General features: G+C 35.0%; 1 protein-coding gene across 1 annotated transcript; it reads right to left on the bottom strand.

Annotated features, from left to right (window-relative positions):
• Window positions 1–1,073: 1,073 nt before the first annotated feature.
• Window positions 1,074–12,837, bottom strand: LOC123555221 (uncharacterized). Its single transcript, XM_053547288.1, has 9 exons — window positions 12,619–12,837; window positions 10,289–10,321; window positions 9,712–9,775; window positions 6,962–7,016; window positions 6,208–6,280; window positions 5,385–5,456; window positions 2,436–2,607; window positions 1,824–1,918; window positions 1,074–1,163 (listed from the first exon to the last, which is right to left on the bottom strand). The coding sequence occupies exons 1-9, from the start codon at window positions 12,835–12,837 to the stop codon at window positions 1,074–1,076; spliced, it is 873 nt and encodes a 290-aa protein (XP_053403263.1).
• Window positions 12,838–25,902: the final 13,065 nt, after the last annotated feature.

Here is a 25,902-nt window from a genome sequence, read left to right as displayed (position 1 = left end):
GTGTAAGAACCTCTCAGACTGTTTGCGAGCCTTAGCATCTGTTTCAGAAATAAGTTCTTTATGTCTTTTATCGCAATTACCAATATAGAGCGTGTTCCTTCTGCCGGCCGATCAGTGTCGATGAGGCTGAACCTTGGTGTCTTCGAATTTTGTCTTCACATCCCTGTCAAATGAAAAACGAAGAGACAAGAATGCTAAACGAGGCTCAGTAACGATATATATCAAAATGTTCCATTGCATTCAAACGAAATAAATGTAATGAAATGAAATATAAGATACACACATTAATATGATATTCTTTATATATCATTTTATAACGTATATATTTCTATATTCCAGTAAATAAACGGTGTTTTCAAGCATTATAAATGGTTATCGATACTTGATTGTCTTCACTTGGTTTTAAGAGAGTTTGATGTTTATGTGTCATTTGATTTCGTTGTGTATGCTTGAATTAACAAATGCAAACAGTTCTTCATTAGGTAAGAAGGGAAAAAACAATGAATTGCATAAGAAAATGGTCACCTGCTTTCAGAACGTTGATGATAACATGTAAAATATAACTTGTTTTTTATCGCATTAATATCTAATCTAATTAGATATATATAACATAACGCATGGAAATCTTATTACATCTAATAAATTGTTTCCGAATTACTGCAGATATGGCCAGTTTTTGTACAAAAAAGGATTTCCATCTTCAAAAACTGTTTAAAAGGAGCTTTTTATCATAAAATTTATTTGGTTCTCCAAATTATTATAATGTGTAAACGTATAATTAAGTATAGATATTTTGACTTTTTGTTTTTTAGAACGAAAAATGGAGAAAATGTCAATACCAGTGCTAATTAAGAAACACTTTATATGTTACTGTAACTAAGATCTTCATTGCTTTGTGTGATATTTTTATCAGGGTAGACATCAATAAAATAAAAGCATATTATGTTACAGGCTGCCATCAACGTTCAAAATCTTGGATAATTAGGGGACATATTTTATTTGAACTCTACGTACATATTTGCAAATTGAAACTAATAACAATGCGTTTAAAATGATATTTATTGATCTTTTATTCAGAAGTATCCAACTTGCTTGCCTTTAAATTTAGACTGGTATCTTTGAGCATGCGTCACCGAGTTCTGAGTAGTCATAAGCATGCAGACCTGCAACAAAATAAACACTAATTTATTTGGAAAAGTAGCTTGAAGCTACCATTTGTAATTTTTCAACCGAATAAAGAGTTATAATTATTTTGATACCATTTAATAGTTTTATTTTTTTTCAATGAGCGTAGGTCACTGGTGAATTGTGCTCAAAGGAAAAAGTCAGCAGACAGTGCAGACTAGCACTGACAAGCAGAAAAAGTAATATTTGATAGACACCGTATCTGAAACAAACATTAACCAAACATCTCTTTATTAATAATAATCATTGATGAGTAATCATATTTATAATTATGTGGACTTTATAGCTGATAGCCACGGTTTCTGAAATCAAAATATTTACACTACACCTTTTAATTAATGTATAATCATTAATGAGTAATCAAGTTTAAAGTTCCGATTACGTTGTAGCTGTTACCAGGTACAATGATTTTGTTTTGTTTTTGTTGGGTTTAATGTGACACCCAGGCGTTAATAGGTCACAATTCTATATAAAGCCATGCAAACACGATATTATGTTCTGATGATAATCAGACACTAACAAGGCACTCAAGAAATATAGTTATATTGATTAGAAACACAACCAATCCGGTTACAGATTGACATCAGTATGTGTACAATTTACATATGCAGTAGGATTTTAACAATATTAAATTGTACCTCGTCCCTGCTGCACATAGTTAACTTATTGCAATCATTTGTGTCATTCTGCTCCTTGCAGTTGTAGCATTTTGGACCTCTTGGTATGGGATACCCTGTATATCAAACATAAGAATAAAGGCCTGCAGTATTTGTTTTATGTTAATGCTTTAAGGCCATTATCAATATAATGACTGCGAAGTCAGTTTGGATACATATGCCCTTATGTGGCTTCAATTTAAATCTTATGTTGATTCATTTGCGTCTAAAGAAGAAAAAGGTAGCTGCTCTTTCATAGTATATATATTTATAAAACGTATTTACTTTTAATTGGTTGTTTAGTTTTAATATGTTAAAGCACGTTATTGAGTGACCAGTAGACTTTTTATCATGTCTAATGTTGTCTAGAGGTGACAGAGCTCTAATTTTGTGGATTTTCTTTTTACACTTGTTTATTTGGATACCCTGCTGCTAGCTTTTTTTTCATTCAGTCATTTGACTCTCTTTTAAAATACCGGCCTATATGACTGTAATTTAAACGAACAGCTATAATTTTGTCATTAACATTAACTGAGGGAAATAATTCGTTCAAATAATTTGAATTTATGTAGTAAATTGAGCTTGGCATGATACCTGTATTTCCGCATCCAGCGTTGTTACACATTTCTCCGACACAGCATTCAGAACATATCAGTTTTCCAAAGGCTCTCTTGTCGGTTCCTATGTTGCTTATGGAACTGAATAGTTCATTGGTTTTATTTGACAATGCATCACGCTTACCAACTAAACCATGGCTTCTACATTGCTTTAAAAAGAGGGGCCTCCGTGGCCGAGTGGTTAGAGTCGTTGACTTCAAACCATTTGCCCCTCATCGATGTGGGTTCGAAACCTCATTTGGGGCGTAGAATTCTTCACGTGAGGAAGCCATCTAGCTGGCTTGCGGAAGGTCGGTGGTTCTACCCAGGTGCCCGCTCGTGATGAAATTGTGCACGGAGGGGCACCTGGGGTCTTCCTCCACCATTAAAGCTGGAAAGTCGCCATATGACCTAAATTGTGTCGGTGCGACGTTAAACCCAACAAAATAAATAAAATAAATTTAAAAAGAAAAGATTGGAAAAATATTTCATTAGCTGCAGGAGCACACTGGAATATTTGACTCGATAACTGGTAAGAATACTTTTTCTTGCACACTTACAATAATCGTAGAAAGAAATAAAATAATAAATGACGTCAACATGACGTTATAACTGACATCATTTATAGCACGATATCATCTTACTACCAGGTTGCTATGGTGTAAGACGAGGTTTTCCAGCACAAGGAAAACGCTATAAACTTCTGTCAGGTTTGGGAGGTGTGTAAGAATTATAAAGTCATGCATCTGAAGACGGTGATTCAAACAAACATACTGTATATATAGAGAATAATAGGTTAGTGCCGTAGATGAGAAAGTTTATCTGGCGAGGTGGAGGAGGTTATCGGGTGAGCCGAAGGCGAACTTGATAACCTCCGGAGCCGAGCAAGATAAACTTTCTCCATCTTAGGCACTAACCTATTATTTTATTTATCTTGTCATCACTTCATTTTCCGATATTTGGCAATTTATTTCACAAAAATGAGTGTGCGACAACCGTTTCAATGGCGTCATATTCGTAATGACGTCACTTATATAATGACGTAATCACCGACAAAATCGCAATAACTTCTTCGTTTTTGAATAAAAACTCATTATTTGACCATTCATTTTCTTAGTTCGGACATTTCCAACACAATGGTGATGGTTTCAATGCAAAATTTCTTATGACAATAATATTGATCATAAGGTCACATGATCAACTGACCGTATATCACTGGTCACGTGTCAACTGACGGTATATCAAAAAAGATATACGGCACCCTGATATCGGGTCGAAAATACTGCAAGTGACAGGATAAAAACATTTCTGTTTACCTTTTGCTTGCTTACTTTAATTAAGCTTTTATACAAATGTCACATTTAAAATTATAAATATAGTGCACTCTGAAAAACTTCCTCCGGACCGGAGCTTTTGGCCGGTTTTCTCAGATGTTCAGTATTGTAAAAGGTTTTGTTTGAAATCACAAATTATACGTATTTTCCTTTGATATAGCCTTGTGACCTAGTTTTTTTACCCCACATGACCAAGTTTCGAACTTGGCCTAAAGACCATCAAGATAAATATTCTGACTAAGTGTCATAAAGATTGGGTCAAAACTGTTACTTAAATTAAAAAGTAAAAACATTTTGTACCCCGACGCGATCTACTTCTATAGATGGGCCATGAGTCGACCATTACCCGAAAAACAATATCTTCATTTATTGAAAAAAGATCAAACAAACTTATGGCTGAATGTGATCTTTAGTGCCCAAAAGTACTGCATGATTTCACTATGATTATTCTTAAGCTCCTGAAAAGATACCTGTTTAAGATCAATAGCTTTTTAAGTACATCGAAACTAACAAAAATAAGTTTGAAATAGGAAAAAGTAATGTACATAATACCCTGGTCACAAGAACGCTACGAGCTCCTTACGAGTAGGTTTACAGTCTCGTACGGCGTCCGTACGGGCATTGTTGACTCGTATGAGCGTTGTACGGATTTTTTTGAACTCGTAGAGGACTCGGGAACTCGGTGAAAAAAGTTTCATCGAGCTCCTGAGTTCTTCTGTACGAGTACGTAGAGATTTTCGAAGTCGGGAGCAGCTCGCAAAAGCCCAACACGGTATTACGATATTAAGGACACCGTGCGGAGAACATGCGCACGGAGCTCGCAGTGCGTTACGATCGCCGTATGGCTCCATACGACTTCCTTGGTGATTCAAGGTAGTATAAAAACAGGAATATATTCTAAGTTCCACCAAGTACTGTCGAGGCGTGGTACAGAATGGAGTCACATCGTCTCAGACTGATGCGCTTGCAGCTCGCGCTGCACCAGGCTCGTACCCAAAATGACATAATACTCACAGCACTGTTGCTATAAGAGCAACTGAACGCTCAGACGTCACCGAACTGATTTATTCTTGTCGCACGGACACCGTGCGGACACCGTAATTGTGCCGTGCGAGCGCCGTACTAACCCAAGAGGTATGACCGGGCTCCTTGGGAGCACTGCACGACTTGTCTGCGATGTCCGTACGGATATCTTACGATTGCATCCCCTAAAATTCGTACGGGACCCGCAGGTACTATGACCACACGCTACGATTGTGACCGAGGCATAAGGTTGTTCAAATTTTAATGAAAAAGAAAACAAATCAACGTTTTCATCTCAAATTTTTTCAACTTTATCTAGAGTTAGGCTTAAAGGTTACTAAAATACATAGAATAGAAACACTTGATGAAAGTCCATGGTTAAAAAATATATTGATTTGAATATTCAAAACAGATCTCAAGCATAAAATTCCACGTGTTGATAATAAAAGAAGGTTATGACACCATTTTGTATTGACTCCCGCGATTTGCCCTGTACTTTCCGAACCAACATTAATCATTAGCAGGGTGGGCAGAATACTAAAGTTGTTCCGATACGATGCCAGATTAAGATAAAACAAATATAATATTACCAGTGAGTCCCTGCATCCTAGGCTATACCGAATACTGCCGATGGAAGTGACGTAAGTATCCAAATAACATTGCTAAAAAGTAAGATGAGTATTTTAAAAGCGATACACGCCCAAAAACGAGTTCTTTCCTATAATCTTACATAACACATATCTACAAGTTGAACTGGATAAAATATATGCGCTGATTTATTTTTCTTAAACGCTTGGAAAATTTTATAGTGGGTTTAGCGAGAATACCAATGAATTATCGCGGCACTGCACCGCAATTATACATGTGATTGTGACTTGCCGTAAACTTTGCCACATTAGTACACATTTCTATAAATGACTATTAGATTACAGAGTGGTAATTCAAAAAGCACACCTCACTAGGATAGTATTAAGGGCATGTTGTGGCTTTTTTATTCAGCATGCATTACCATTGCAAATTGTCCTTAATCCCAACATATCACCAATGAGAACAAAAATGTATCAACGCTCCTTTAAATCAAAATTTTACAAACATTTTTAGGAATATCTAAGACTTTCGTCAATGTCTGAATGAATCAAGTATAACGGGGAACTGACCTTCTAAGGCGGTGCCAAAATATGTTTGATTGTTTTGTTCTTGTTGCCGCTCAATGTATTTGTGCGTGAATGTTGATACAAACACAGCTGTAGGGTTTTGCTTTAGAGTGACTGTGTTGTTCTTTTCAAGCAAATAACAGATATATAAATCTCTACCCTGCACGGATAATGGTATTGAGAGATGTTGATTTTCATTCTTGTTTGCTGAACAAAGCGTCATCTTTAAATGTAATACTGTTTACGTAACGTTAGTTACCTCATGTTGTCCACATGTCGTGATGGTGTTGCAATCACTAGGAAGAACTGACAATACAGGCACCGTGTCCCAGCTGAAATATAAAACAAGGGCTTGTAGGTATAATGCTTAAATATCTGTAAACTGATTGAGAAGACCCCCCGCATTAAGACGTACCTTAAATTACGACCACCTACCTAATTCTCCAGAGCTCGATTTTATCTTCTCTTTATTAGAATGGATGCAAACCGCTATTTTATAACTTTTGTATGTTTGTCTTTTTTAGTTATGAAATTATGAAAAAATTCTGTCAAAATATATATGATGCTTCTCCTTGATATTGTTTAACACACAGTTCATCTATAGCTTAGAGAGAGATTCAATTAAATGGTATTCCAGCTTGTAACGTCTTACTTTTTTAATTCAAAGATATTAGCGCTGTGACGATAATCTAAGTGCTTTCTACAGATACAAATCTAGTCTATTTAAGCATTTAATCAATTTTACGTGTGAATGTCTCAGAACCTTTGTCAGACTATTACATCTCTGACCACTGCTTTGTTAGTTGTAACATTGAACAGTGTCGTCCTTCCTTGATTAGGAAAGAAATCTAATCTCGCAATTGAAAATCTGTATCCAGTGACATCTTACAAGCAGAATTCGGACAATTAAACAACATTGTAGTGAACTCGTTCAATGTCAATGATCTTGTGTCTGAATTCACAAGAACGACGTCAGACATTGTTCAGAAACATGCCCCTCTAAAGGAAAGAACTATTCTCTGTAGACCGACAGTTCCAGGGTACTCAGGATACTAGTACCTAAAACAGCTGAAACAATACAAACGATCAATAGAGAAATATTTATGAATGACAAATCTGACCTGTCGAAGAAAGTATATAGTGGTGTAAGAAACATATGAGCCGTGCCATGAGAAAACCAACATAGTGGGTATGCGACCAGCAAGGATCCAGACCAGCCTGCGCATCCGCGCAGTCTGGTCAGGATCCATGCTGTTCGCTTTCAAAGCCTATAGCAATTAGAGAAACTGTTAGCGAACAGCATGGAGCCTGACCAGACTGCGCGGATGCGCAGGCTGGTCTGGATCCATGCTGGTCGCAAAGCCACTATGTTGATTTTCTCATGGCACGGCTCATATATAGTGCTGAACTTCTTGGGCCAAAGATGAGTACTACTGGACCCAAGATTGGAGAAGCAGAAGGAAAAATCAAAAAGCTATAATTTATACTGTTACATCAGATTTACTGGGAAGGTCGAAGGACAATCCGCTCCCATTACACACAAGTGCTTAATCTTTCGGCAAATGACTTCCTACGATACTTTGCCGATAACATAATCAAATTGAGAAATGATCATTGAAACACTCAGCAATGGTAATTCTTCCTACTCAAGTCCACCTGTGATTATGAATACATTTACTGCGTTCAAACCACTTTCCAAAAATGGTATTTTGAAACTTGTATATGCATCAAAATCTACAACATGTGAACTTGAAGTGATTCCAAATAAAAATTAAAGGAGTATTTTTCACAACTTGGTCCCGTTGTGACAGAAATTGTAAATCGATCACTGCTATCTGGTGTGTTCCATAAGGAGTGGAAAAGTGCTGTGATTAAACCTTTGTTGAAGAAGAAAGGTTTCCCGCTAGAACTGCAAAACTATCGTTTGGTGTCAAATGATACCATCGATATCCCGGTACTGATTCAAATCCTTCAAGATGAATTTGGTATTTATAGCACTCCCTTGAAATGGATCGAATCCTTAGCCGAAAAGCCAGCATCTGACACTGAGTCACTAAGGTTTGGTGTTCTGCAGGGTTCTTGTGCCGGACCGATGATCTTTACACTGTATATATCGGCTCTCACCCGAGTGGTGTAGAAATATCCAGCCGATCTCTATGGATACGCGGATGAACACAAGATTGCGTTAAAAATTCAAGCGGGAAATTCTCAAAATGAGACAATTGTTCTTCAACAACTTGACAGTTGCCTCAATGAAATCATAAAATGAATGACAACCTTCGTACTGAAAATAAATCAGTCTAAACCTGAAATAATTATTTATAGAACCAGACAACAGTTAGCAAAATTGAACATCACAGGTGTAAACATTGGTTGGTGTGACATAAAATGCGTCGATCATGTCAGAGACCTAGGTGTAACCATGACTAATACACTCAACTTTCACCATCACATCCAGAAAAAGTGTCAGATAGCTCATGTGCAGTTACGAAATCTTAAAGCTATACTTAAACATCTCAAACAAAAAGTCAACTGAATTATTAGTGCATGGATTGGTTCATTCCCACACCGGTTTATTTACCGAAATTCCAGCCTACCAAATCAACAAACTACAGCGAGTCCAAAATCATGCCGCTAGAGTAGTCACGAATGCTTCCTATGAACAACCAAGTGCTGAACTTCTGAAAGAAGTACACTGGCTTCCAGTTATAGCTAGAGTCATGTTCAACGTCCTAGTGATATATTTCCATATCATCAATGGTACAGCTCCAGTATATGTGAGGGAAATCTTTGTACCTACTCGACTGCGATCACAAATGACACTAACCTTAACATCCCTAGACGGCGAATAAAATTAGCAGACCGATCTATGGCCGTCGTTGGTCCCAAATGTGGAACGATCTACCTATCTGAAAGACATTCAGTCTGAAGCCAGTTTTAGATCACATTTGTATAGTCAGTTTCTTGAACAAAGAGTGTGCTCTTGTTAAATACAAAATATCTGTAGTGATATAAAATAGTATCTATATAGCTATCTGAATATAGGTTTCAATAAAACGGTTTGATGTTTTCAGAAGTATTGCTTCAATTCGTTCCTAACAATACATTATAAATTATAAAACCTCAATTTCAGTTTGACAGCTCGGGGGTAATAATATAATACGTATCAAAATGTATGGGCTATTCTCTGCTGTCTGTTTAAAGTTTTTAAACACTTCTTGGAACTACATTGTTCATTTTTGATAGCAAATGCTTGTCTATCGATATAGTGAAACTGTCTGGTTGTTACACATACATTTAAAACTTATTCAACGATCGTTTATTAAGTCTTACAGCTTTGATATGCCTTGTGATAAGTACAGGTTCTCTTTAATGCTTCAATTTTAACCCTTATCATGCAAAATGTCTATAATCAACGTGTCCAGCTTTCAATTTAGACAGTGCCATTAATTATTAAAAGGGGTGCTTACCAAAAAGATATACTGACTGAATAGCGAACAGTGCAGATCTTGATCAGACTACACGGATGTGCAGGCTGATCATGATCTACACTGGTCGCAAAGGTAGAATCAGTCGTGTCCAGCATGATACGTGTTAACTCCTGTGTCTGGAATTACTCCAAACACTTTTATAAACGATGCTTTATTAGACTACTTCTGTACCATCAACCTTATATCTACACGGTAAAATTTTAGGGTTGAAGTTTCGTTTTTCAACAATAGAAGACAATGCCTGCTCATCAGATTTTCACATTTTCACTTACCGCATGCGAGAGTTTGCCACAAAACTGCACATACCATGAAATAATGTTTGGCAGCCATGTTTCCCTAAAATAAGACATTATATAAAAGTTAGTTTTGTTATGATTATATCATCGTTGAGTTTATTGTAGCAATGGTCAGATAAGCACATTAATGTACCTGAATTACGCTCCAAGATTATCTCGGCCTTCGAGCAACTGAAATGACTAGAATAAATTATAACTTATTTGGGTTTCGAATTTTACCAATCATTCGGAAATGCCTAGCAAATGCTTTCTTTTCTTTCTTGTTGTAGATGAAATGAAGAAATCTTTCATTCTGTGAACTTATTAAAGAAGTAAGACGAAAATGTTTTCCATTCAAGTGTGGTACTGATTTTCATTCTTATATTCATTGCCATATTCTATTACGAATTTCTAGATTTTTTTTAAATATATATTTCTAGTTTAATTCCTTTAATATATATTATTCTACAAAATTATATGGACCGAAGTAACATTGTTTTGCGGCATATATTCTTATTTAGAGAGAAGAAAAATTGATATAGACAATGTCTATAACAGAAATATAAATACTAACCTTACTGTCACCATTTGGCCTTATAAATCTGACCTGAAAGATAAGGTATACCTAACTGCTTATCACAAAGAGTTCATTGAAAACTATTCCAACATGATAACTGCTATTTATTGAAAACACGCCTTTTCGCACAGAAGCTGAACATATAATATCTTAAGGAATTTAGAAGAGCGGTGATATATAATAGGCAGTTCGTGTTGAGCACCTTTCTTTTACCACATTAAAATTGTATGAGTTGTATATTTTGCAGAAATGAGAGTTGTTTTTCTCTGTCATATACCAGTATAGTTGACGTACGTGTACATTTATATATAAGTCAGTTAGTCTAAGAGCTGATAATCGGCTTTTCATTTGAATATTTGTCTTTGTTTTAGTGTCATAGTATTACACACTACTAATTTTATAACAATTACTACATGATTTTAAAATTGGACTCTCTCTCTCTCTCTCTCTCTCTCTCTCTCTTTTCAGACATATTTCTGATAAGCGGTCACTTAACCTAATGTTGCCGGATTCGGTTATTAAATCAGGTAAAGGGGAAAACTGCAAATAACTCCCTCTGTGCTGCACACTGTAACTCGTTTTTTCTACAAATAAAAGCTTAAGAAAGCATAACCAAGGACACGAAGGGCAAATAATTAGTAAAACAGTACAGAAAATTGTTAAGGAAGGAGTTGACCCATTAAGAGCGGCACTTTTGAGTGATGATGGCTCACTAATTTCAAATTAAGCATTCGGAATATCTTAGTCGGCATATTAAAACCAATATGTTCCAGTAAAAATGTTTTCCCTTGACTTTTTTTGGATCATATCATAAAAGTCCCGTTAAAAATCAAAAAGTTACTAGACCTAAAGAAATGGGTTGAACATACATGTAATTAGAAAATATGCGATAATGTACCTCGTTCCTATAGGTATTTTTCCCCTTCTTTATCTATATAAAATAGAAAAACTGGAAACTCCACAGGTCGCTCAACACAACAAAAACGAAAATGTTGCAGGCTCGGTTTGATTGAGCTGATCATGGACGGTAGTGGAAATGCATGCTACCGTCCACGCCCTCTAGCCCCGGGTTGACCAGAACTCAACATTTGCACATGCTAAAAGTACAAAAAAAAACAATTTAGAGACATCCGCAGATGTGTTCATACGGCGGTGCACATGGAACCTTCAATGCTACACTAGCGTGTAGTTCCATGAAAAGCGGCGTATGGTCCCCAGTTAAAATAATGGGTTTGCCCTAAACGAGAAAACAATGAGCAGAACTAAACAAACTGGAATTTAGAAAGGTGAAATTTAGAAATTTAGAATTTTAAACCGCCATTCAGTTTTTTTGAGGAGTCATTTTTTGAAATAAATCGGGCGTGGTTTAAACCCCCGTGCAGACGACGGATACGATTAAAGCCACACTCCGAGATGAGTCATCGAGAAACAATACGGGGGAAGCCTAAACGTATTCGGACACGCTCACGGAGAACAATATAGCCCCTTAATTATAACAATAGGCCGGATTCTATTTCAAGGATCCGAGCCCAGTTTTTGTGAAGATGTCTTTAAATGCCTTTGTCACATCATTTCCAGTTTTCTGTTTGAGAGGTCTAAGCCAAACGAACGTGCTGAACGTATCGATTACCAGCAGTATGTATTTGTATCCTTTGTTCCATTTCTCAAACTTGACCATATCAATTAAGTATGCCATTCACAGGTCATCCGTTCCTGCACTGATTACATGATTTCTTTTGAATCGTCTTCTCACAAGTTTATGTAGACTGTAAGCTTCTTGATTGTGCAAGAGGTTTCTTATTATGTGCATACCAATGTTGTATTTCTTTTTTCATTTTTCACCACTTTATAAATTTTATGTCGCCCTGCAAAACTAGCAGGATGCGATGGATCAAAATACATGTATATGTTTTTTAAATAATCCTCCCACGGAGCTATGTCTTAACAGTTCAGTGTTCAAGCAACAAGTGAATGAACAGTTCAGTGTCAGATGTTTTTATTCTGAGTCCTCCATATCCGTGTCTTCATCGCTTTCATTCGAATCCTCCAACTCAAATAAGTCTTCAAAGGCTTTCTTGTTTTTCTTCAAGACCCTTTTCACGGCGGTTGTCAAGCTGACTTCGTTGCTGTGGAAATCCTTTCTTTGATGGACAATCCCAAGATGAATAGTATTTGTCATCAGTGAAAACCAGTATATTTCAAGCAAGGTTTGGTATCTTTCGAAGAAATCTTTCTCTGCGTATGGTTGCGTACGTTCTTCTTTCATTTCTTTGGCATGGTCTTCGTTTTCTCCATTGTCAATGTATTGGTCATATAGCTTGTTAAACCTTTTTGCTGCAACCTTTTGCAAGATGCCATAGATGTTTATATCCCTCGTTATCTTCCACATCATCATCCATTTGATTTTCATCCTCCTCCGTTCTTGCCCTTTTAGAAGGAGGCTCCTTATTTTCTGGACACCACCCACTCTTCACGTGCCTCTGAACATCGTGTCCTGAATCAAATAAGAGCCCACAATCGTCACAAGCTTGCCCTTTTTCCGCCATTATATTTTCTTCGTAGATGTGAACAGTTTAAACTCCAACTGACAAATGATACATGCTTCCAGCGTTTTGGTCTTTTATACAATATTCCGTGCGCTCTTGCATCTGATTGGTCAATACGTTTATGTCTTGATTCAAATTGTCTTCTGACCATTCTATAGCATATTTCAACCTGTCATTTTCTGGCGTAAAAGGTTTCAAATCTACGAGCAAATACTCTTAAGGGTTCTTTGTAGCTTTTGCGAAGGCTTTTTGAAATTGTTCGGTATTACCCAGGTAAATCTGGCGAGCTAATGTCATTATTGCTTGTCGATCAACTGGATTATTAAACAGAACTAAATAATGACAATTCCTCCTTTGAGTCGGATCTTTGTTGGCAAATAAATTCAATAAATTCTGGTTGATGGAAATCACACATAACGATCTATTGTGAGAGCCCTCAGAAAAACAGGTCCGTTTATCTTTTCCGGCTTAACTAAACAGGTCATACAGAAACGTAAGTTGTTTAGTCTAGGATCAAAGAAATCATCGTCCTCCAGGTCTACTGGAATGCCTTGAACGAATTCCACCTGTGGTAACACGGATATTTTAATTACTGAATACAGGGGCTGCCACCGTTTGTAAAGCCACACTATTCTCTGAATGTCTGGCTGGATTCTAGTGGTATGGTGCAGCAACAAGTCCTTCACGAAAGTGTTTTTTTCCGCAAGCTGAAAAGCAATAAAACTATATTTAGGTTTAAACAAAACTTTTGCATCTAATTTCAATAGTAACAGTCATTTATATTAATTTAAAATTCGTGAATTAATTAAAATATACGTGTTGGACCGGAAATCATCATGGTAAAAGGGTGTTGGAGAACAGTCGTGCTCTTAGGATCCTCTTGTAATGGTAGTGTTTCCTGGGCTCCCAAATGCGCTCCTTGCGCTCTCGGCGCTCCAAAATGCGCTCCCGGCGCTCCAAAATGCGCTCCTTGCGCTCCCAACGGTCCAAAATGCGCTCCCGGCGCTCCCAAAATGCGCTCCCTGTGCTCCCAAAATGCGCTCCCGATGCTCCCAAAATGCGCTCCCGGCGCTCCCAAACTGCTCTTCCAGCGCCGGAACAAAGGTTTACCAATTTCTTACTGAGTCATAACCGATCATGTTCAAACTTGCAGGCTTTCGTTATATCAACACACCCTAATATTAACAGAAACATTAACGGATATAAAATCTAATGCATAAATTTTATTGTCATCAGTTTATAATTGACAAAACCTTTAGAAACTGTATCGGTCTACGCACAAAAGGAGCGTATTATTTTACACCTGACTCGGTAAAGGTAGTTCTAAACAGTATCTTTTACAGCGAGGCGATCAAGCCTATAATGACTACTCTATACAAAAAATGTATAACAATAACCCTATACCATTGTTCAGTATAAAATGCTTTCATTTTGAATATATTTACAAAATAATGGACATTGATATTGAATAAATAATTTTATATCAAATAATATAAAACCGTTGTTTATAAAAATTAATAGAAATTATATCTGAATGTAATGAATCATCGAAAAGGGTGCGTCGACCTGGATTGACATTCGATATTTATTCAAATGCACGCTTATTACAATGCGTGTAAATAAAATAACAACATAGCCCGTGGTTTTGTTGTCAATTCAGTTAAATAAACGACAGTATACCACTGTCATCAAGTTATGTAAGAAATCTGGGTGACAAAGGACACCGTTACTTACACGACAGTGCCGACCTATCCTCTATTGTTCTCACCGTGTCTAGGGCGGTTGTCCGTAACGTTCCACCCGAACGATCCCACCTATCAGTGACGAGGAAACCGTCAAGGAAAATTGACTCCTCAAAACAAAATGGCGGCTTTATATGGAGAAAGAAGGATGACCTAGATCTACAGAGACATGTTACACTATTAACGCGTTATGGTTTTAGTGAGTTCTCAACTTCTGTAATAAGTTACATACAGTGTACCCTTTTCATGCTTTAAAATTTATAACATTGAAATGCACACAAGTTTTTCTATCAGGACATATTGTTATATTGTTTACTGTTATTTGTTTTATATGACATAGATTCGCTATAAAATTTAGATATAAAACTTACTTACTTAGCATTTCAATTATATTAAATTTTCAACTTCAGTAATAAGTTACATACAGTGTACCCTTTTCATGCTTTAAAATTTATAACATTGAAATGCACACAAGTTTTTCTATCTAAGACAAATGTTCTTTACAATATTTAGAACTTTTTGAACAGTTTGGTAAGTGATCTATGAAGCATAAAAGTCCATTGAGGGATATATAAAGGATATATAAAACACAATCTTGCATGATCCTTAAGACGAAGTGTAGATTGTTATCGTGACTTGTAAACGACCTTTTGACTGCATAGCCTGTCAGGAAATGAAAAGTAAGCCTCATAATTTTGGAAGTGGTAGCCTCGCCTGTTTTTTCATAATGAAATTATATTGTTTAATGAAGTTTCTTATTCATGTCGCCTTAAAGGGGTTTGTCAGTATGTATGGACTATTCGCTGCTTTCCGTTTTTAAAAAATAAAAAAAAAATATGGAAGTTCATCGAAGTTTTTTTTCTGTTTCATTGACGAAAATAAAAAAAATCCGCGGAGTGACTCTGCGATAAGAAATATTAGGATAATGCGACTGGTGCGTGATGGAAGATAAATTACCACTCGGTCAGTCTTGCATAGTAGCCATTTATAATTGTGCTCTTAACGTACTTAACGCAAAAACTTATTACTATATTTCTTAAGCAGGCCTTGAAACTTATTTTCTGAATGAGTATAAGTTAGGGAAACACATACGAGTATGTTGTTTTTACTAATTTTTCCATTCAAAATTGAAAAGCGTTTTTACCGGGGTACCGCAGGTAAACTGCCTTAATTACAAAGCTTTATATTAAACGACTGTTTAGTATGTATTCCTCCATAGTGTATTGGTCAAGACCGCATGATAATTGTTATTGCCGCGGCGACTCAGGTTCGATTCCCGACTCGCGAACGTTGTTTCTCTCTAGATTTGGCATTTTTAGTAGATTTAATATTTCAGCTCTGGATTTGCAACAATTGTATCCGTTTGATTAAGTTTAAGCAAATAATGGGCGAGTGCAATGTTTTTATCCGGTGTTAATATTTCGTCACGAGAACAGGACTTAAGATGCATGTGGTTCAAAACTTAAATTCTGGTACAACACCGTAATGGCATAACATTGAAGAAAATGCTATTTCACCACGATTATGCATTTGACGTGGAACTGAACATTCGGCTCTCTGTTTGTACGTCCTATATGTTGAATAACTAACATAAAAAGTCCATAATTTGACACAGAAAAAATGCAAGGTCATTTTATTCTTATCTGACTTATTGTTGCTCTCATTTTTAAATCCAAAACAATTTGAGCTATGCTCTTTATCATGGGAAAAACATAAGGTAAATGAACTTTAATGACAATATCTTAAAATCGTGACGAAAACTCTCCTAAATAAGTCAACCAATGAAAATCCTCCTTGCATCTTAAGACTTCCTGATTTCTTCAGTAGACAAATATATGAAAGTGTAAGTATTCGTGTTTTGACTACCATAGTCTTAATGTCTAGCTTTTAAAAACAACAGTAGATAAGGGGTGCGAGAAATCGTCAATATTTGAAGAGGCTTTCCTTCAGATGTAGATAGTTTAGAAACAAAACTCACAATACTCATTCTAAAGTTTATAATATGACAAAACTTCAATGTAAAAGAAAGATCATATTTTAGCCAAAAGGAAATCAAAAATAAAGTACCCAGCAAAAAGCATAATTTGTTTAATTAAATAAAGAATAAGACAGAATATTATCAATTTATGGATTCTTTTATTGGCGAGCAATACGTGATTGATATGGGTTATTATTATTAAACAATGGAACATTGAACACGATATTAGGTAAATTAAACAGATTTAACTTATATCAGACTAAACTGAGCCAATATGAGAAAGTTGGAGTCATTACGAAACAACAGGGCCAGTACGGGATTCAAGCATTTTGATTCTTTTTTCTAACGAAACGGCCAATACGGAGAAGTTACTTTCGTTTGATTTTTAAACGGCGTCATTTTTCACATAAGTGTGATACAATTACAATATTTTCTAAAGTTTTGACCAAAAAATGTCATCTACTAGATTCAACTTCTGCGTTAGTTTAGTTCATAAACAAGTCTCACATTTTCTTGAAAAATATTGAGAAAAATTTGCAAACCTCAGACTAATTAAAAGGATGACACTGACCTTACACAGATATTTTGATAGTCTTGATTTTCTGTGCAATTACAATAGTGATCCGTTTGATAGGAAAAGGGTACATATTAAGTATTATACATGTAGAAATAACTGCAAACAATTTCGGATGAGAATAAAACGAGGCATGTGTTTGGTCTGTTATATTATTTTGATCAATTTTGTGTCTCGTAACCAGCAGCCTGCTAACAAATGTCATTAAAAGCAGTTTCTAGCACAGCTCAACATCAAATGAACCGGCTCACATCACAAGAAAAATTGGACATAGTAAGTTCCCCTTGTTGCTGGATTAATTTAACAAAGATTAATTACAAGTACCTACTCACAAATCTATCTTTTTATTGGTAGAAATGATGATTCTTTCGGAAGCCTGGCCATTCAGAGTAAAATTGATAATAAAAAATGCACAAAGTATTTCAAAAAGTTTTAATGGTGTTCTAGTCAGTATTCAAAAGTTGACTACTAAATCATCATAACAAGGCCAATATAAAAACACTTGATTAAAAATATTATAATATGACCCTGGTTCTTAGGGTACACCTAGGGGAAAGATGTACACTGGCCCCTTGACAGTGAGCATGCAATGTTTCATCTAAACCAAAAATAACTTAGAAAGGGCGGTGTTTTTGTGAAATATAACGTAGGCTATGCGTGGTGCACACCTATGTTTTACCACATAATACACGTTTTGTATGTTGCAAAAAAAATGAAACAAATTTCTTTCTCTGGTATATAATTAATGTACATATATCTCTATATAAAACATAGTAAGCGGTAATAAACTATTAAATATTTTTACTCGTTCCGTAGTACCACAGTAAAATAATTACTACAAGGCATACCCAGAAATCTAAGCCAATTTGCTGGCTTATTGGCGAAATTGTCTCCCTTGAAAACAGGTTATCGGGTGTATCGAATAGCCATTATCGGTCAATTTACGCCTATTGAAATATAGAAAGAGAAAAACTTTAACACATCAAATGACATCAAAAGCATCATCTGACAATATTTATTAAGTTATTGAAGTAATCTGCAATATTTGCACTTTCTTTCAATATAATTTTTAATAAAATAAAATATGATCTTCTTGCTTCCCTATGCGTTTGAAATAAGTAACTAATTTTGACCCCGAGTCCCATTGATTTCTGTAGGAAATGACAGATTTTAAGCTTTACATGGTCTTTTAGAATGATTCATTCTTATATTTATAATCATCTCACAACATTTATTAAGTTATTGAAGTAAACTAGAAAAGTTAATCTTTCTTTCAATGAGTTTATTTTTAAATTATTTTTATGTGTTCTTGCTTCCCTAAACGTTTGAATATCACTGATTTTACTAATTTGGAAAATTTTGCCCGTCACAGTACACGTGTACTGATGACACCGGATAAACTAAATTAGATAGACATGTGTGTCAATTTAATTCCGTGTTTAATGTCATTACTTTGTCAGATTAAATAAAAAATCAAACTATATGCATTATTTTTAAAATTGAAATTTCAGAAGTTCGGTATAAAGATAAGATTAAAAATAGTTTAAAGTGTATGGGCGGTGATTATTCATTCATTGACAAACCAAGCATTGCAGTGCATTTCAACACCGTCCATACGATGTCGTCCACTAAATTGGCAGTAATGCATTGTATTTCGATACCATTAAAACACTTATTAATAAAACAAAGTTGTTGTGACATGACCTGTAATTTTTATCGATCTAACCAAACCGCAAGCGTACGTTCAACGCAACATGAACAAGAGCTGTTTGTAAAACGAGTATGCCCCCATGAGTGATTGTCCCATTTTCTGTCACGTGATCACTATGACCTTAACTTTTGACCTTCTAACCCCAAATGATCGGGATCATCAACTTCCTAAGTACAATCATGTCAGTATCATGTTTGAAGATATTGGGTCAAGTGGTTCTCAAGTTATTGAGCTGAAACATTTTTTCAAGATTCAGATCCCAAAGACCTTGGCCATCGGCCTAATGACTCCAAAACTGAGTCTTCTTCTTTATCAGTCAAATCAATGCTGAAGGTCCTGCGTCACGTGGTTCTCAAGTTATTGGGCAGAAACCGTTTTCAAGGTTCGGACTGCTATGACCCTGACCTAATGCAGCCGAATGTAAAGTTGTTCGACTTTATTATGTGTATGATGTACAGTGTAAAATGAAATGATTTATTCAAATTGAAGCCGTCTTATGCATCTATTAATCGCTTTGTGTACTATGAACAGATGTAAAAATATTCATGCAATGCAATCTAAGGTGAGGACGTTCGCCATTACATGAGTACGTCAGTGTTTATTGTAACGATTCATTGTCATAAGTACGAGAGGTGTGAAATGAAATGATTCACGAGTAACCGTGTCTATTCGATATATTCCAGAGCGCAGCGAGGGTATTATATCGAATAGACACGGTCACGAGTTTGTCTATCCGACTTAGACAACGTTACATAAAAGCTGTAATCACAAAACTGTGCCGTACAGCTTTTATTGCCGTAAGTGTACCGTTAGCGCTTACTTAACAGTAACCCATATGAATGTATACATGTTAGTTTGCAAACCATTTGTGTTCTCCAAATATATGTACCGGATTTGACGCTCATATACACTTTGAGTCAGCTGCAGTCGTTAGTGATGAGCACTTCAAATCAGAAAATCAGAAATGTGAAAATACTCGAAATTAAAACTGCTAGACAATATTTTTATGCAGAGTGGGCATATTTGCGAAAACAACAAGGCAGAAACTTTGATTCAAGACGATAGACAGTTTCCAAAACTATAAAAAACTAACAGCAGATGAGGCGTTTATATGTTAGTTAAGGTATACTGGTATTCTAAGTATATTGTTTAATGGTAATTAACCACTTTTAATTGGTATCTTAAATTACTAAATTCCTGCATTTTACGGATCGGCGTTAAATTTTTTGTTGTTAATTTTGATATATATAATACATAAACACTCATAGGAATAATAATATATCACATATGCTTTGATTGTTCTATTTTGTTACAGATGTTTGCATTTGTATCGTGCAGATCCGGTATTAGTTATTCTAAGTTTCGTATTTCTGTCATGTTACCTCTTTTTATTGGTATCCAGTAACTTGAGGCGTTTTTGAAATGTTATTTTAAACGTACTTATTTTACCTTCAGGTCATATTTTTTATGAGACGTTTACGCTTATCTACTGTTTAAACCCATAAATAACTAGTGAGAATATTGCAAACATTTTACCCATTAGCTGTATTGTTAGATAGTAAATTGACACGAAACCCACGTTTAATGCTCCAGGTTCTCCCAATATATATACAACGTTACTGTTGTATATGAAATATAGACGGGTACAACACTGCTTTACGATTGGCTATTTACGGATTGTCGTCGTCTAAATATTAATGCAGTGAAGTCCAAGCTGTTCGATATATTATGATTACGTGTATTGTTAAATGTACTTGACTCCGTCTAATGCATACTGATACCACTGCCACCCATTGTAATATGAAAGATAATAGGTAAGGGTAGATTTCTCGCACAGAGCACCACAACACACAGCCTCAGAGCCACGCATTTGCAAAGTAGGCCCACAATAAAAAGAAGCTGTAACGGAAAAATATTAGAGTCGGGTTGCTTCAAAAATCTAACAAGTACATTTTAATTTTATGCAAAAAATAGAAAGAGGAGGGATGAAGCCATTCTTAGATTGTTTTATGTAGACGATTTAATACAACTTGACACTGATTCCACTCAATGTAATATGGAGCAGTTCTAATGCGCTATTTTTGTTGCATATATCTTTTGCGTTTGTTGTTAAAATGTTTTATCATTCTGTCATTTTCTTTATTTTTTGTTACAAAATTAAAGTCGCTAAGCACATTAAATTTCATCAGCATAAAGAAAATGGTTATATTGAAGTCTTTTTGTTCTATTATAAACATAGTTTAAAACAACTGGTCACTTGTCTTACTACCCAAAATGCCCAGTCATAATGACAACATGGTGATGAAAATGACTTAACAAATTCTAATAACAGTGTAAACAACTCATTGTATTGTTTATAAAAAACATTAAATACGAGCAGATATCGAAATTAAAAGGCTACGTGACAATTTTAAAACATTCAATTTTATCTGTTTCAATACGTATTGTCTTTCTAGACGGGTGTATAGCATTTTTTGATGAGCAAATTACGTCACTTAACTAACGATTTTTTGCATACCGGACTTGGGTTTCCGGTGATTTTACCCACGCCGACAAAACCTATCTGGCATTCCTTATGTCAGATGACTCTTGTGCTGTTAATGACAACAAAAGATTCTTGCATCGATTATATATTGTTAATATAAAATTTGATAAAAACCAAATACTTTGATAATTGTTCTTTGTTCATTGTTTCGATGGAAAAAATCACGCGAGAAATGATAAAAATAAACCAGAAATTCGTTGTTGTCCGTCATAAGAATGTCATGACGTCATTTCTGTTTAAAGAAGCTTATTTACCGCGCTTCTTACTAGATGATACTACAAGTGATAACTTATCCACAAATATTTTGTCCGATCTTGGCTTTCCTCTTGAACGTTGATCAGAAGATAATACATTTATAAACAATTATGGGCGCCGCCTCATTCAGTTTTGCCATAGCATTGGACTGTTTATAGCAAATGGCCGATGCGGTAAGGATAGATACATTGGTCGAAGTACTTGTAGAAATGCAAGTCTTGTAGATTATGTAATAATGTTTGCTTTTTCCACGTGTTAAAGAATTTGAAGTACATGAATTTGATCCAGTATTTTCCGATGTACACTCTTGTATCTGTTTTTCTTTTGACATTCAGCAGAATATTGCTACTGTAAACGATTGTATAATTGTTGAAAGTGATAATAATGATGTACCTGAAACTGTAAATGTTAAACCAATATGGGACAGTTCTGCCAAGAACGAATCTATTGCTAGTTTTGATAATAATGTTATTTGTCAGTTGTTGACTGAGCTACATATAATGCTCGTTGAAAAATCTTACTCAGATGTTAGTATTAGTGGTATTACAGAAAAGGTTTGAAATATTATGTCACTGGCTGCTACCAATTGTAACCTTACTGTAAGAAGTAATCACAAGTGTAAGAAGAAGGATATTACTAACCCTGGTTTGATGCAGACTGTAAAAATGCCAGAAATCAGTATCATGTACATAAGAACAAATACAGAAAATCTAGATCTGTAGATAGTTATAATAGTCTGTTAAATAGTAGCAAAGCTTATAAAAGATTGTTGAACAATAAAATACGACAATTTCAAGATGGTGTAAACAAGAAGTTGTACAATTTACGTAGCACTGATCCTAAATCATACTGGAATCTTTTGAATAAGTATACAAGTGATAGAAAAGACACTTTTACTAAAATATCAAGTCATGTATTTTTTGAACATTTTGCTAAGTTAAATCAATCAGATATCAATGCAGAAAACTCTTCTGATGATATTGATTTAGATTCTATATCTGGCAACAATGATATGTTGAATTCTCCTTTTACTATTCCTGAGATAAAAAAAAACTATAAGTGCGTTGAAAAATGGAAAGAGCCCATCTTCTTTTGATAATATTCTTAATGAATACCTTAAATATTGCTGTAATGAACAATATATTGATGTTATTTGTAAACTGTTTAATGTTATACTAGATGCTGGTATTTTCCCAGAAGTATGGAGTAAAGGCATTATTCTTCCAATTTATAACAATAAGGATAATAAGGATGACCCTGACAATTATAGGGGAATCACTATACTAAGATGTTTTGGTAAGCTTTTTACTGCAGTTTTAAATAACAGATTAAATTGTTATTTAGAGGACAATAATCTTTTGTGTGAGGAACAAGCTGGCTTCAGAAAAGGTTACAGTACATTCTAACATGGCTCGAATTGATTTCCAGTTAAACAAAGAAGAAAATCAAACGCAATATATCCTGCGATGAACAACGGTTGACTCGCGGACTGGTAAGAGAGCATTATTACGTCAATTTTGACGTCATGTAGCCGCCTGACGTCCGATACATTACTCCTCGCGTAAATGAATTCCAGCATAATATTTATTGAAATATATCAACGTCCATGTCAGAATGAAAACAATAAAGACCTTCTTGTGATTTATTGTCTAATTTACCACGGTTCATCGTTCAGATGCTTCAGTATTTAACCACTCGGGCTTACGCCCTCGTGGTTCAATTCCTACGCATCTGAACTCTGAACCGTGGTAAATTAGACGATAAACAACGCGAAGGCCTTGATTATTTGTTAAATAGATCATATATTTTCACTGAAACTTATTGCAGACTTTTATCTTGCCAAGAAAAAACATTGTTTTGTGCTTTTATTGATTACAAGAAAGCCTTCGATTCTGTGAATCGTACAGCACTTTGGCATAAGTTGTTGTCCTGTAATATAGATGGTAAATGTTTGAAAAATCATACATAATATGTATTCGCTTGCTAAATCTTGTGTTAAAGTTAACAGCACATTGTCAAATTTTTTCTCTAGTCAAACTGGTGTACGACAGGGTGAAAATTTGTCTCCTGTCCTTTTTTCATTATTTTTAAATGACCTTACTCAATATATGTCTGTAAACTTTGAAGGTCTGTCCACCCTATGCAAAACTACCTTTGATTGTTTAAGTGATGATGAAGTGGAGGTTTACCTCAGATTGTTCTTGCTGTTGTATGCAGATAACACTGTTATACTATCTGAAGTTCACTTAGAATTACAAAATGCTTTGTGTGCTATGCACCAATATTGTAAATTGTGGGGTCTACAAGTTAATGCTGGTAAGACAAAAGTTGTTGTGTTCAGCAGGTCAAAACGCAAGAGGAATCAGTATAAGTTCTATTACGATAATAGTGAACTTGATATTGTAGACGAATTTTCTTACTTTGGTGTGAAATTCAGTTATAATGGTAACTTTTCGAAAACTAAAGAAATTTTAGTTGATCAAGCCAGAAAAGCAATGTTTGCTCTGATTGCCAAAGTCCGTAAACAGAACTTGCCATTCTCTTTACAACTGCATTTGTTTGATGCAACAGTAACGCCAATATTACTATATGCGTCGGAGGTATATTAAGATAATTGAACAGTTTCAATTAAAGTATTGTAAATTTTTGTTTAGACTTAAATCTTCTACACCAAATGTTATGTTATATGGTGAACTGGGTATTAAACTCATAACTTTGCTTATTAAAGCAAGATTATTATGTTACTGGAGTAAGATATTGAATGCAAAGAATGACAAGATTTGTGGACTCCTGTAACTTTACATAATGCAGGTACTTTTAGCTCTCCATGGATTGTATATGTTAGAAATTGTTTGAACGAACTGGGATTGTCTGAGTATTTCATAAATCAAAAAGTTGAAAATGTATCTCATTTCAAGGCTTTGGTAAAAACAAGGCTATATGATCAGTTCTTGCAGTCATGGAATAGCACTGTTAATGATTCTTCAAAATACTTGGTGTACCGTATTTTTAAGCAGCAACATTGCTTTGAAGAGTATCTTGATATATTACCTACAAATTTAGCCTTATTACTTTGTAAGTTTCGCACAACAAACCACAGATTACCTATTGAAAAAGGCAGGTTCTTGGGTATTAAAAGAGAACAGCGCCTGTGTGGTTTTTGTCTCGGTGACGAATATCATTACATTATGGAATGTCAGTTATTTCCAAATGTCAGAACTAAATATTTGGAACAGCACCATTTGAATAATCCAAATACCTACAAATTTGAGAAACTTATGAATTGCAATGACAAACCTTCACTTATTAAACTTGCTCTGTTTTGTAAATCCATTATGTCATGTTTTAGCTAGCCAGATATCACACTTTTATTAAGCCAAATTTCATACAACTCATTCGCCGTGTAAAGCATAGTTTGGCATATCTTCATAATTTTAGACTTGTTAACACTTATTATGACTAAATCCCTGTCAGTTGCTTGTACAACTTTATATAGTCTTTTTCTCTAGTCATTCAGATTGTGCTGTATGTAGTATCCATATGTATATTCCACATTGTTACTTACTGACAAATGTTACATCTTGCAACCTTTCTAGTCATGAAAGTAAATATACGTATTTGCAACTATTGTAAAAATACTTATTCCAATTGTATACTATACAGTAATCATCCATATGCATTCCACACTGATGTTTTATTTGTTATGTTATACTGTTATAGTCTCATGCATGTAATATGCCATGGCTAAATAAATAAACTTGAACTTGAATAAACTTGTTTAAATGCGCTACTGTATGAAAGAGTGCTACAAAGAGAGTATTTTAGTTTGTTTTATTTGTTCTTTGATAAAGTACGGTATGCAAGAAAAATAATCTACCACTGGTAGTAGAGTAGATACAGATAGGAATATCCGGCTCTCAGGTAACAGGTTTGGCTGTAAAAAGGCTCAGCCGAAACCAGTTACCCTCGAGCCGGATATACCGATCTGCATCTACAACCGGTGACAGATTAATATATTAAAGTTACTGGTGATGTAACAATTTATCAAATTATTTCAAAATACAAAAACTGACATAATTTTACATGCCGCTTAGTAAATCATACGTATGAAAATTCAAGCGTGTTAGCCGGCAGATAGGTTCATGAAAACAAAGAGGTAACAGAATAGCTAAAAAATATTAAAGTTTTTAAATATCTATGCAAAGTTATTATAGTTATCATTTTTTATTACTCCGTTACAGAAAAAAAACTAATGCACAC

The sequence above is a fragment of the Mercenaria mercenaria genome, chromosome 7 (assembly GCF_021730395.1).
Source record: "Mercenaria mercenaria strain notata chromosome 7, MADL_Memer_1, whole genome shotgun sequence".
NCBI classification, from domain to species: domain Eukaryota; kingdom Metazoa; phylum Mollusca; class Bivalvia; order Venerida; family Veneridae; genus Mercenaria; species Mercenaria mercenaria.
Note: the sequence above shows the minus strand (reverse complement) of the source record. Positions and strands in the feature narration are given on the sequence as shown.

Excerpts from the sequence above, each read along its gene's own strand:
- LOC123555221 (XM_053547288.1), bottom strand. The coding sequence starts at position 12,837 with ATGGCGGAAAAAGGGCAAGCTTGTGACGATTGTGGGCTCTTATTTGAT. Across the intron at positions 9,776-10,288 it reads GGCCAAATGGTGACAGTAAG|GGAAACATGGCTGCCAAACA; the intron begins GTTAGTATTTAT and ends GTCTTATTTTAG. Across the intron at positions 7,017-9,711 it reads GTGGCAAACTCTCGCATGCG|CTGTTTTAGGTACTAGTATC; the intron begins GTAAGTGAAAAT and ends GTATTGTTTCAG.